The sequence below is a fragment of the Nuphar pumila genome, chromosome 5 (assembly GCF_984573655.1).
Source record: "Nuphar pumila chromosome 5, dmNupPumi1.hap1.1, whole genome shotgun sequence".
In the NCBI taxonomy this organism is placed as follows: Eukaryota; Viridiplantae; Streptophyta; class Magnoliopsida; order Nymphaeales; family Nymphaeaceae; genus Nuphar; species Nuphar pumila.
The window spans coordinates 115663155-115676700 of NC_143253.1; the positions used below are offsets into that span (position 1 = coordinate 115663155).

General features: G+C 37.6%; 1 protein-coding gene across 1 annotated transcript; it reads left to right on the top strand.

Moving 5' to 3' along the window:
* The first annotated feature begins 228 nt into the window (after nucleotides 1–228).
* On the top strand, nucleotides 229–12997 carry LOC149838269 (protein YIP4b-like). The gene is made up of 3 exons (XM_090007651.1): nucleotides 229–1057; nucleotides 11980–12054; nucleotides 12188–12997. The coding sequence occupies exons 1-3, from the start codon at nucleotides 560–562 to the stop codon at nucleotides 12446–12448; spliced, it is 834 nt and encodes a 277-aa protein (XP_089863777.1). The 5' UTR covers nucleotides 229–559; the 3' UTR covers nucleotides 12449–12997.
* The last annotated feature ends 549 nt before the right edge of the window (nucleotides 12998–13546 follow it).

Consider the following 13546-nt stretch of genomic DNA (forward strand, 5'->3'; position numbering starts at 1 on the left):
TCATGACCCTAGTCACCGAATTGACCCAGGTCACCGGGTTTTAAAACCTTGAAGTTGAAACCCTCCGCCCACCCTCATCAGCTCCGAACCTTAATTAGTACCAAATATAAAATAATATAGGCCTCTCCGCCTATAGTTCCGGTCGCGAAGGATTCCACTTTCTTGATAAGCGGAAGGTCCGTTATATTTTCTTTGTTATATTATATAATTATTTTTATAAAAATAAACGCTTTTACAAAACCAGCTCTCTCTCTCCCTCCTTGCAACGTTAGCATCTTCCCTCCCTATTACAGGCGACCTTCCCATCTCTCTCTCTCTCTCTCTTATTCATGTACAGAAGGGAAGAAACTATGGTTGGCAGTTTTTCTTCCAGCATTCTATCTTGAACCACTCTCGTTATTCCTAAAAATTGAGGCACAGAGGAGCACTCTGCGTTTCTGGGGAAGAATCAAGATCTCTCTCTCTCTCTCTCTCTCTCTCTCTCTCTGGAAGAATCAAGATCTCTCTCTCTCTCTGGATTTTCTATCTCTTCATCGATCGGGAATTAAAAGGAGCCGAGATGTCCCACAATGGTACCGTCCCTTTCCACGCTTCTTCGCAATCGGACATCGACGAGATCGAGAACCTGATCAACGAGAGCATCCAGTCGGTGAGCCTCCACGGATCCGCTCCCGTCATGCCCGCCCGGCCACCGAGCCCGCCCAGGGTTTCGATTCCGTTGTCTCCGTCCCCCTTCATCCCGCCTTCTTCCCTCCCGCAGGCGTTCCAGAAACCCACGGCTACCGTCCCGCCATTGGCGACGAATGCTAATGCGAATTCGAGGCAGAACATTGCGGAAAATGCATTTGGTTCGTCTCCGAACACGCTTACGGAGCCTGTTTGGGATACGGTGAAGCGGGATCTGTCAAGAATCGTGAGCAATTTGAAGCTGGTGGTGTTCCCGAACCCGTATCGTGAAGATCCCGGGAAGGCATTGAGGGATTGGGATCTTTGGGGCCCTTTCTTCTTTATCATATTCCTCGGTCTTACGTTGTCGTGGTCGGCATCCGTGAAGAAGGTATTGAATTCGTTTTGGTTCTTCGTTGAAAATATCTAATTTCTAGTTTTTGGTCATACAGATTTGGGCATTTATGCTTCAGATCAAGAAACATTCAGTTCAAGATCTTGGATTTTATTTTTTATGGATCTTCAGATGTTCTTTTTCATGAGATAAATGGTCGTATAAGTCTCATTATGGAAATTGTGATTATGTTATTAGTTTTTATGTTGTTATACGGTATTTCAACAACTTACTGAACTACTTCATGAATATGTTAGCTTGTTTGGTCATGTATCGACTATGGTGATATGGTCATTGATTAAGGATGGCATTTAAAAGTTGGTGGTTCCTTTTTCATCGAATATCGTGCATCTCCAATGAAACGAAGTGTTGGAACTTTCAAAAGGGTGTAATGTGGCTTTTATGTACTTCTAATGGTGATTTAGTGGAATACAGTATTTGGCAAGGATAGGTATTTATATTAAAAAAGTATGGGTGAAACTAGAAATGTTTGGATGGAGATCTAAGAAGATATGTATCATGAGATCATGACCAGTTGACCACTATGGTTGAAATAAGTGGGTGCAGAAAAATGGTGAGTGAAGGAGTGTTCTCATCTGCAAAGAGTGTTCTCATCTGCAAAGAGTGAACCATGGATGATTATATATCCAAGAAAATACACAGAAAAGGGCAAAAAGCTAAACAATCTTGAACAAGAAAAGAATACAATGACAAGATACAACGAGCAACGTAAGATATCCCTACAAGAAACATTATGTCACTAATTCACTCTAAATTAGGGAAGCTGAGGACTGGCTGAAAGTTCAACACATCATTTCTGGTGTGTGAAATGCTCGTTGACTGCTGATGGCTTTCTAGGATCTGATTTGTATTTCAATGAGTGGAAACTATGAAAGTATGCGGGCAATTCCTCGGGAGTAATTTTTGTTTGCGCAAAACCCATTGCTGGACTCTAACTGAACCAAATCTCAGTTCTCAAAGATTAAATCTTGAGCTGAATACGTCCAAAATTTGGGAGCGATGTACCACAGCCATCGGGCCTCATATCTAGTTTGTTGTAATTTTTTGTTAGTATTTATCCCTTATTGCTATTCATTGCAAGTGATTGACCTGTCTGTATGCTTATGAACTTCTGTACGCTTAGTCCATTGTAGGAATTGATGTTAGTGGGAAGCAACATTGTGGAAAATTGTTGGGACCAGCTCATAATTTGCAGGTGGGTGACACTGAGGTCATCAGGATGCTTGACAATGTGGCATACTTATTTGATGGAGAAATACTACACACGGCTGCCACTGCCATATTTCTGGAATAAAAAATATGGGATGAAGAATTTGTTGAGTACCAATAGAAAGGAGTTTCCTGAACTTTTGAATGAATGTAGCATTGGAGAAATTGCAATCTTTTACCACATATGAGGAAACTGAAGGGTAACTTCAGTGATCGAACCAAAATGAAGCGGCAAAAATGTTGACGCCAGAATATTATTTTTTTCCTGTACTAGACAGATAATTTCAAACTTTAACTACTTCAATTGGGAAATCGAATAACTGTATCTCATTAGCTAACTATTTTACAGAACCCTTGGATTATTATGCATTTAAGGCTGGATGTTGATAATTAGCTTGATTTATCCTACCTTTTAGTTGCTTTTCCTTTTCTATTATTCTTTCAAGTGGAAGATAACCTTCAAACCATTAAAAATCTCAGCCTACACAAGTTCCATCTACTAGGCAAAACATTGATAGATATTCTTCACACCCTAAGGCCCTGTTTATTACAAGAGAAATACCCTTTCATGCAAAAGGTGAGTTTCTCGAAAAAGTTTCATGACAGCATGGGAAAATGCTTCCTTAAGTGTGGGGCTATTAAAGGATTTTTGGATGGGACATGGTGTTTCATATGAAAATAGTGCGATCCATAGGAAGAGTGTTTTTCATTTTCCTGCCATTGCACGCAAAACAAACCGGCCCTAAACTATTTACATTTTAAAGAGGCTATAGTTTATGACTTAAGTATATTCTGTAGTCCCCTATATCGTTTAAGGTATTTCACGGAGAGATTTTCAAAAGTTGGAAAATCTTGGGATTTTTAAAAATGCAATATATGTGAAAAATAAAAAGAAATATAAGAAAATAATAGGTATTCAAAATATAAGGAAATAACTTTGAAAAGCTTTTAAAATACAAAAAGAAAAATAAAGCGTACAAAAATTGGGATTAAAATATATACAATAAGTTTTTTTTTTTCAAAAATATCACTATAATATTGCAATATTTTGAAAGTATCACGATATTTTGCCAATATTATCGGCTGACCTGGATTTGCTGATAATATCATGATATTTTCAAAATATCACCGATATTGGTGACATTGGTATATTCTATGAAGGGGTTCTTGATGCCACAATTCCTAAATCCCATCCTTTTCCCTAAAAGTGGGTGCTGGAATCTGCTTTAACTTCATCCTCTGAAGCTTTCTTTTGCATATTGTGGAGCATGCCTGTGGTCATAAAAGGAGTCTTATCTAGGTGCGTTATCTTCATCTTTCCCAGACGCACATAACTTTATCTGAACTGCGTCACGGAATGGGCTACATCAGCTTGTAGGAGGCCAGCCTTTGATCAGCTTATCTTGTTCAAGATTTTCCTTGCATGGGTAAATTTGTGCTTGAGCTTGCCTTCGCTACTTGATATGTCTAAGGATAAAACAAGAAACCAGTGAATCTCAAAGTTGGCCTTTGATTTTACTTTGCTTAAACTGCATTTTGGTGGTGCAACTCTGCAAATGTTAACAGCTTTGTCCAATTTTCTTTTACCTGGTACAATGCAGCTAATTGTAAGGCTATGTGGCCATAAGGTGACGGTTGGGGGCTATTCCAATAGTCCTAATGCTCAAATGCAAAGAGACGTGTCTCTTGGGAGATGAAGGCATTTCTCCCAGAGGTGTGTCCCAAACTTGAACTCTTTACACAACTATATATGCAGTGAAAGGGTATGGTACACATATAAAGTCATACCAGAGTCATACACAGACATTCACAGAAAAGTAATGGTTACAATTATTGAAAGGCATTCAAACTGCGAAAGAGTTGAGAGTGTGGACCTCCCTGGTAATTTCGAGCATAACGACTTCTTCACCCCTGCTGCAATTCTGCATCTGAGCATACAAGTTCCTACATTGGTATCAGAGAGGGTTTGATAGATAACTGACGGTACCTAAACCAGCTTGTGCGTGCGGGTGTATTGAGGCAGGAATCAAACGCCAGACCGGAACACCCCTTTCACAACATGGACTCATCGCCAGAAAAGAGGCACATAAAGAAAAAAACAAACAAACAAGAGGTCAGTTTTATTTTATGATGTAGACAAATCGGTGAACCAAGGGTTCCTGATTTGCGTAAACTAAAAAAAATAGACGAAAGGGTTCAACCCTCTTCGATTTTTATTTTTTTCGGGTAGAGAAAAAGGAAAAATCACCACCGGTGGTGGCCCGGTCGTTCTGACCCTCTCTCTCTCTGTGCGCTAGACCACTCGGTTTCTCGGCGGTCGCAGTGTCGAAAGAAAAAAAAATTGTGAGAAAAGAGGGTTTGACTCCCTCTTTCCTCTCTCTCTCTACTAATTTATCAAGGGAAGGGGCTCGACCCGCCGAAAAATGCCTGAATCAGCCATAGGAGGCATCGGGTGAGCCGTTGAAACGAAAAAGGAAAAACGAAAACAAAAAAAAAGAGGCACATAACCATGATGGATTCACTGCCAGAGGTGTCGTGGAGGCGTCGTTTCTAGGAGCAGGTTGGCCGGATTTTTTCCAACCCTCAAAACCTCGTTGGCGGAGGCCTCAAAACCTGAGGTCATGCGGTGACCGTCGGTCACCTTGTTTGGTGCGGCGTGCTGCCACCGGACTGGTCGTCGGGTGCCATCAGGTGTGACGTGCTGTCGACAAACCATTCGCCAGTTTTCTGCCTCCAACGACAGACAAACAAACGAAAAAAAAGGGAAGAAGAAGAAAGGAGAAAATGGTTTTTATTTTACCTTTCCTGGGCATCGCCAGACAGGCCGAAGGAGGTGGCCGATCCCTTGCCGGAAAACCTTGCCGCTCCAGCTGCCAATTTTCCCCTCTCAAAAGAACAAAAAGAAAAAACGAAAAGGGAACCTTAATCGGGTTTCCCTTTCGTTTTTGCATATAAGCTTTCTTTACATAAAAAAAATTTCAGTTTGAAACTGAAAATTTCGAAAAAGGGTTTCTTTAATTCGTTTTTTTCTAAAAACAAAAAAATCAATATACCGATTTTTCTGAAATTATAGAAAAGTGGTCTCTTTCTTTTTTGTTAAACTCAAGAAATTTCATATACATGTATAGCTTGCTGGATAATTATGGAAAGGCTATTGATCTTTTCTGAAATTACAGAAAGAGGGTTGTATCTTTCTGTTTAACTCAAAAAAATTTCTTTTCAAAGTTTCAGTTTTCGTTTTTGCTTAAAAAAGACTTCTGCCTTTTTGGAAATTGCAAAAAAGGTGGTTTATCTTTTCTAATAAAATCAGAAATTTCAAAAAGTGTTTTGGTTTATTGAATTTTTGCAGAACAAGGCCTCTGATCTTTTTTGATATTACAGAAAGAGAGTCAAAACTTTTTGTTTAACTTAGAAAGTTGCAAAAATAGATTTTTGTTTACATAGAACCACTTATTTTATTTTTTGAAATTGCAAAAAAGTGGTCCTGAGTTTCTGAAAACCACCTACTACTTATTTTTGTCAAATAGTGCTTAATATTTAACAATTTTTGTGAATTTCTTGCGTACTTAAAGACCATATTGCATGATAAACTAGTTTAAAATGATCAAACTAATTATATTTATAAGTATTAGTTGGAATAAGTTTATTAATTCTAATATTTGTTTATAATTAGGAATATGGCAAATCGAATAGTCATGGCAGAGTTGTCCATATTGAAAAACTCAATGGAACGAATTTTGGAATGTGGAGAAGGAAGATGAAATATATATTACCATATGATAAGACTCTACGTATTAAATAATGTAAAATCTTCACTAACTGACAAATCGAGTGAAGAAGAGAAGAAAGCTCATAATAAGTTTATCAAATACGATTAACTTGCTCAAGCAACTCTTCTAACATTTATGCAAGATGACCTCATCCGAGTGTTTGAAGACTTTGACACTACAAAGAGGACAATGAAAGAAGTATGATATGACTTCAGAAACTCACATTCAACTTCTTCTGGAGCAATACAACTCATGCATGATGAAATAGTTAGACAACGTAGTCGATCATACAAATCAAATGCTGGTAATGGCTAAGGACTTAGCCATAGCTGCAAATGATATTTCCGCGCAAATGCAAATCTATACCATACTAAACAACCTTCCTTAACTTGAAAGATGGTATCAATTACCATGAGATTAAACCAGAAAAACCTTACTCTAACTGAGTTCCATCTACACTTAGTCCTTGAGCAAGAGTACATGTCAAAAGACAGGAAGGAAGAAGTTATGAATACCCAAGAATCCTTCCCGGCAACCTCTCACAAGTTCAAACCTAAAGGCACATTATTCAAGAAATTTAAGAAGAATAAATTCAACAAGAAGCGTCCAGTACAAACTAAAAACTCCAAGACTGCAACCAGGAGAGTATGTTTTTCTTGCAAAAAAGTTTAGCATTTCAAGAATAATTGCCCAAATAGAACCAAGAAAGAGAATCTAGGAAAACAGATAAATGGAGAACAAGAATTAGTATGTACTGTGTCTGAATCATTGATCGTAGATAGTGATCTCCTAGGATAGTGGATTGATTCAGAGGCGACGCGACATGTGTCTAAGTCAAAGGAATGACTTGTGGAGATAAGGAGTTGAAGCCTGAAGATCATAAGGTGTATATGAAAAATAACACCTATAGTGATGTGGTCGAGATAGGGACCTACATGCTTCAGGTAGAAGGGACTGGTCTCCTACTAACAAATATACTTTATATACCTTCTATGAGAAGAAATCTTTTAGCAGTGAAAGATTTTGCTAAAAATGGCTTCGAAATCCGCATTCGGGTTGACAAGGTCACTATTGAGAAAGATGAAAAAGTGAAGCTCAGGGGTTGCTATGATGCTGACCATGGTTTCTTCCGTCTAAATGTAACTCCTTCTATAAATAATACAATGAATATTTCTGGTTATATTGATTGTGCATTTAATGTCGATGTATATTTATGGCATTTAAGGTTAGGGCATGTAAATGTCAATAAAATGAAAAAAATAATTCGCATGAGATTGTTACATTTCCTTAGAAATGTAAAATTTGAAAAATGTGAACCATGCATATAAGGTAAAATGACTAGAAAACCTTTTTCTAAGGGAAGTAGATCATGTGACTTACTAGTTTTAGTACACACAGATATATGTGGACCCTTAATAGTAGAAATACATGAAAAAAATCATATTTCATCACATTTATAGATGACTACTCAAGGTATGGATACATATACCTAATCTCTAAGAAATTTGAAGCTCTAGAAAAGTTTAAGGCATATAAACATGAAGTTTAAGGATTACTAGAAAGAAAAATCTAAGTTATTAGATCTGATAGAGAAGGTGAATATAACTCTGATAAGTTTAAGATCTTCTGCAATGATAATAACATAACTCTTCATACAACTATGCCTTATATATCACAACTGAATGGTGTAGCAGAACGAAAGAATAGAACCTTAATGGATATGACAAGATCCATGTTGGCACATACACATTTTTTCAAGAAATTCTAGGGAGAAGTAATTTGCACTGTCATATATATCCTAAATAAGGTTCCTTCTAAAGTTGTAGATCTTACATCTCATGAATTATGGATTGGTAGAAAGCCAAACCTGAGTCATTTGCGAAAGTGGGGGTCACCTGCTCATGTGTTGATTCTTAGTCAAATGAGAGACAAGCTAGATAACAAAACTATCAAATGCATCTTCATGGGATACCCAAAAGGATCAAAATGGTATCGTCTATATAATTCTGAAAAGGAATTTATAGGGAGTAGAGATGTAAGATTCTTGGAAACTCAAGAAAGCAATTTTGATCATGAAGATGATGATGTCTTTCTGGATATCATAAATGATCCTAGGGTATCAAATCAAGAGTTAGAGCATAATGATCCAGATGTGAATAATGAGCAAAATTCATAACCAGTAATTGAACAAAAAATAACAAGAACTCCTCCATCTTATTTGAATGATTATTATGCATTCTTAAGTGAGGAATTATGCTATTCCATGGATTTGGATGAAACTCTTGACAACTTGAGTTTTGAAGATACAATTGCTTTTAATGAGTCTGAACTATGGAAGGAAGCAATGAAAGATGAGTCAGACTCTATAGAAAAGAATGAAGTTTGGGAACTAGTCATTTTGCCTAATGGATATAGGGCAATTGGTAGTAAGTGGGTTCTAAAGAAAAAAACTCAAGGCAGATGGATCTATTGATAGATTGAAGGCAAAATTAGTATCCAAAGGCTATTATCAACGAGAAAGAATTGATTATGAATAAACTTATTTTCCTGTAGCCAAACTGGCATCTATTCATATTATTTTGGCATTGGTATTTTATTTTGATTTTGATGTATATCAAATGGATGTGAAAACAACTTTCTTAAATGGTGAACTATATGAAATTATTTTTATCCAGCAACCAGAAGGTTTTGAAATTGAAGGTCAAGAGGATAAGGTATACAAGTTAAATAAATCCTTGTATGGATTTAAACAGTCACTAAGACAGTGGTATTTGACTTTTCATAATGCTATAACCAAATTCGGTTATGAGGTAAATAGTCTGGACCATTGTGTATATGCATAGAATAGTGAGAGTAAGTTTACATTGTTATCCTGCTATGTTGATGATATCTTAATTGCAGGAAATGACATAAATATGACTAAATCATAGTTAAGTTCTCGATTTGAAATTAATGATATGGGTGAAGCTTCATATATCTTTGGAATTAAGATAAAGAGAGATAGAAAATCGAGATTGCTATGTCTAAGTCAAGAATAATATCTTGACCATGTTCTAAAGAAATTTAGAATGAAAAATACCAAGACAAAGGGTACTTCTGTATTAAAAAGCAAACAACTAAGAATGATTGTCCAAAAGATGGACAAGAAAAGTTGAATGTTCTCTATGCTCAGGCAATTGGAAGCCTGATTATGCAATGCTTTGCACTAGACTTGATTTAAGTTTTGTTGTAAGTCTAATGAGTAGATATCAAAATAATCTTGAGCTCTCTCACTGGGAAGCAGTGAAGAGAATTTTTTGATATCTAAAGGGAACTAAGAAACTTAAGCTATGCTATCAGTCAGATATTTTAAAGTTTGTAGGCTACTCAGATGCTGACTTTGCTGGTGATAGAAATGAAGCAAAATTTACCTCTAGTTATGTATTTATGTTAGGAGGTGGGGCAATTGCATGGTCATGCAAGAAACAAGGGTGTGTGGTACAACATACCCAGGAAGCTGAGTATATTGCCTGTAACATGGCAGCTACATTTGGTGTGTGGATAAATCGTTTCCTAAATGAGTTGAAATTGGACATTCCAAAAAATCTAGTTCAACTTTATTATGACAATAAAGCTGCTATAAGACTAATATAAATAGGAGCTGATAACTCTAAAAGTATGCATATTGAAGTTAAATATCAATATATTCATGATATGGTTATGAAAAATGAAATAGCAGTGGACTATATTCCTTTAAGTGACATAGTAGCGGATCCACTAACCAAGGCAGTCACTGAAGATGTTTTCACTAGACATGTGAGTCAGATGGGGCTCAGATATGTCTAAGTGGTGAGTGAGTAAGATCACTCAGAAAGTATGTATGCAAGGTTTTGGTCAGAGTTACCGGAAGCACCCCTGCTATAGGGGAAGCGCATTTCTTCGATACGCACTTCGGAAGCGCGCTTCTTCGATACGCGCTTCGGAAGCGCGCTTCTTCGATACACGCTTCGGAAGCGCGAAACGGGGCGCTTTCGAAACGTGCGGGGAAGCACACTCTTATGACATGAAGCACATTCCCCTTTAATGGGGTACGCATACCCCTTTAATGGGGACACGTACCCCATTAAAGGGGTGCACATTTTACCATTTTACCTTTTTTTTTAAAGAAAGGTTTTTTTTCATTAAGGGTAAAATGGGGAAATTTCAAAAAGTCGTGAAATAAAAACTCAAAAGAGAGGCTTAGGGTTTTTTTTCACGCCTCTTTTGAGCCTCTCCTCCTCCCTCTCTCGCTCAACCGATTTAGCAACCTTCTTCGACGACCTCCGACGTCCGACAATCAGTTGAGTGGTTGATTTTCTATTGATTTTCTGGTGATTTTTGGATATTGAGGTTTCTTATGTCCAGATTTTGTTTTTTGTTTAATGTAATCCAATCAGTGAGTGTTTGGGTCTCAGATGGATTGTATTTTGGTCATTTTGATGTATACCATCAGTCAGACAAACGTGATTTGGGTTGATATTATTCATGTTTGGCTGAGTTCTCGTGATGCTTATGAAGTAGTACTAGAGGCGGTAACCTGGATTTGGCTTGATGCTCTTATCGACATTGTGAGATAAGTTCATCTCATTGTATTGATGGCTTGGATATCATCATGTATGATATTTGTGGTAGTATGGATGTGATATACTCAGTTTTGATGTGAACTTATTGTTAGTTCTCGCTTACTTTTGGTGCCTATAGTTGAGTATTCATATTCGTATGAAGCTAGTTGTGTGATATTTTATTGATGTTATCGTGCTGAGTTTTAGATATATTCTGCATATTTTTTCTTGGTGTTCTATTTGTGTGCAGGGACATTAACAACAAATACAATATCTGGAATCTCCAATGCTCAGCCAATTTTACAATGCTGAACACTAAATTCATGTATACGATTTGGCAATCAACATAAAATAAATAAAAAAACAATAAAAATTGGGAATCATATCCCAAAATCGCTTTCCTTTCGCTTCTCATTCGAATCCTATGTCGCTTCCTTCTTCGCTTCTTAGGTCGATTCCTGTTCATTTCCTAGGTCGCTTCCGAGACGCTTCCTAGGTCGTTTTCGAGATACTTCCCGGTTCGCTCCTAAGTCGTCCCGCGCTTCCCGCTTTCTAAAATTTTAGAAGTGCCTCGCTTCCCGCTTCCGCTTCCCGCTTCCGCTTCCCGCTCTTGTTTCCTCGACTGGCAACTCTGGTTCTGGTTGAGAACAAGCATATAAACATAGGAAATCCCTTATGGCCAAGTGAGAGATGTAAGGTTATGTGGCCATAAGGTGACTATTGGGGGCTATTACAGCAGTCACAATGCTCAAATACAAAGAGACGTGTCTCTTAGGAGATGAAGAGATTTCTCCCAGGAGTGTGTCCCAAACTTGAATTCTTTACACAACTATATATTTAGTGAAAGGGTATGGTATACATATGTAGTCATACCAAAGTCATACACAGACATTCACAGAAAAGTAATGGTTACAGTTACTGAAAGGTATTCAAACTGTGAAAGAGTTGAGAGTGTGGACCTCCCTGGCGATTTCGAGCGTAAAAGTGTCTTCTTCACCACCGCTGCAATTCTGCATCCGAGCATACAGGTTCCTACACTAATTATGTTCTTCCCAATGATTTGATGGCATCCTGTCTCTATTTATGAAACAATAATTTTATGTTACCTCTTTTACTTGCAAACTTGAAACATAAAGCTGTGTGGACATTTCCAACCACAAAAGCCACTCCTTTATTGTTGCTTATGCTGCTTATAGCTACTGACTTACAGGGATCTCTGTAACAGACATGCTGCCTCCTCTAAGGCCACTGCAATTTGGTTGTTTGTTTTTTTGAACAACAATGAGCCAGACTACTTGAAATGCTTTAATAATGATATTATTCTTCGCTCTCTTGGCAGTCTGAGGTTTTTGCTGTTGCTTTTGGGGTCCTTGCTGCAGGCGCCGTTATTCTAACACTTAATGTGCTTCTTCTGGTAAGTGTTATCCTATCTGGGTTACAAAATCCTTTCATTTTTATTTTATTATTTGTTTTTATCCTTTCATGATTCTACTGTAACTATTTTCAGTTAGCTTATTGGTAATAACTGGGGTATTTTCTCATTCCAGGGTGGTCATATTATCTTTTTCCAAAGTCTGAGCCTTTTGGGGTACTGCCTCTTCCCTCTGGATGTTGGAGCCCTTCTTTGCATGTTGAAAAACAGTGTGGTACTTAAAATAATCGTTGTGTTGATAACATTGTCATGGAGCTCATGGGCTGCTTATCCCTTCATGAGTGCTGCTGTCTCACCAAGAAGAAAGGCTCTTGCATTGTATCCAGTCTTCCTCATGTACATCTCGGTTGGTTTCCTCATCATCGCTATAGATTAGCAGACACTACCTTTTTGATCCTGCAAGGCTTTGATTGACATCACCAGAAATGATTTTTTCTGTCAGTTTCAGCTGTTGAAGGAAATTCATCCTGAGATACATACACCATTCACCCTATGTGTAGAAAGAATAGTTGGTTTTGATTTCTGGTGTCTTCTTGTTATGTGGTGGATGCTGGTGGTTGAAACTGTGCAGTTTGTGTTATATAGTCAGCTCTATCTCAATTCTTCTCTTTTTGTTATATCCGTTGTTCACACAGGACAGGAACTGTGGTAAATGCCATATGAAGGGCCATAGCCAACTAAACTTGCTCTCCCATGTGTCAATTCTTGCACTTTTGCTGCTTTAGTCTGCTGCAACTACCGTCGAAACATTTTTCATGTCTGTTTTTTGAGCTGTAGTCCACCCATATTAATTTGGAATGTCAATGTAACAGAGTTGTTATTAGGATAACAAACTCCAGTAATTGCTCTTGTTAGCCGTATGTGTGTGGATTCTCTGCCACATTGAATTGATGGTTGGTATATGTGCATGAGAAGCACTTTGAAAGATCTGAAACTAAAGAAGTAATTGACAATTGTGCGAGTAAGAGATTAAAGATTGTCCAATTATGTCATTAATTAGCAAAAAAAATCAAGTTTCACCATTCATTTTATTTGATACAAGCACGTTTTGGGGAATGAATGAATCACTGTGATGATGTTCCTGTCTATTTTGACGCAGCATGGAATCAAATAGAGGACTTCTGCATACGTTGGCTGTAGAAATTGTATGTAGTGATGTTTATGTTACCATCCTACTGTTTAAGTGGTTATTAGCAGATTGGTAATTTGCAAGTGGATTGGGCTTGTGATTGTTCTTTTCTAAAATTCAAGGTTGGTGATTCTGCAATATCTACTGACATGTAATAACCTATGGAAATGGGGACTTTCTTTGGTTCTAGCATCAGTCTCTGGTGTTGATTTCATACGTTCTGTTAGCTTTTATTGTCTGATTGCAACAGTTTCATAGGCTATGTTCTCAAGCATCTAGCAGATGCCTCAGCAACAAGTTACAAGATTTAGGAACTCCAATTAGCATAAAGGAAGCAACCAAAGC

Bases quoted from the DNA above. Each gene is read 5' to 3' on its own strand.
- LOC149838269 (XM_090007651.1), top strand. From the start codon at position 560: ATGTCCCACAATGGTACCGTCCCTTTCCACGCTTCTTCGCAATCGGAC. The intron at 1,058-11,979 runs GTATTGAATTCG...CTCTCTTGGCAG, and splicing joins GGTCGGCATCCGTGAAGAAG to TCTGAGGTTTTTGCTGTTGC. The intron at 12,055-12,187 runs GTAAGTGTTATC...TTCTCATTCCAG, and splicing joins CACTTAATGTGCTTCTTCTG to GGTGGTCATATTATCTTTTT.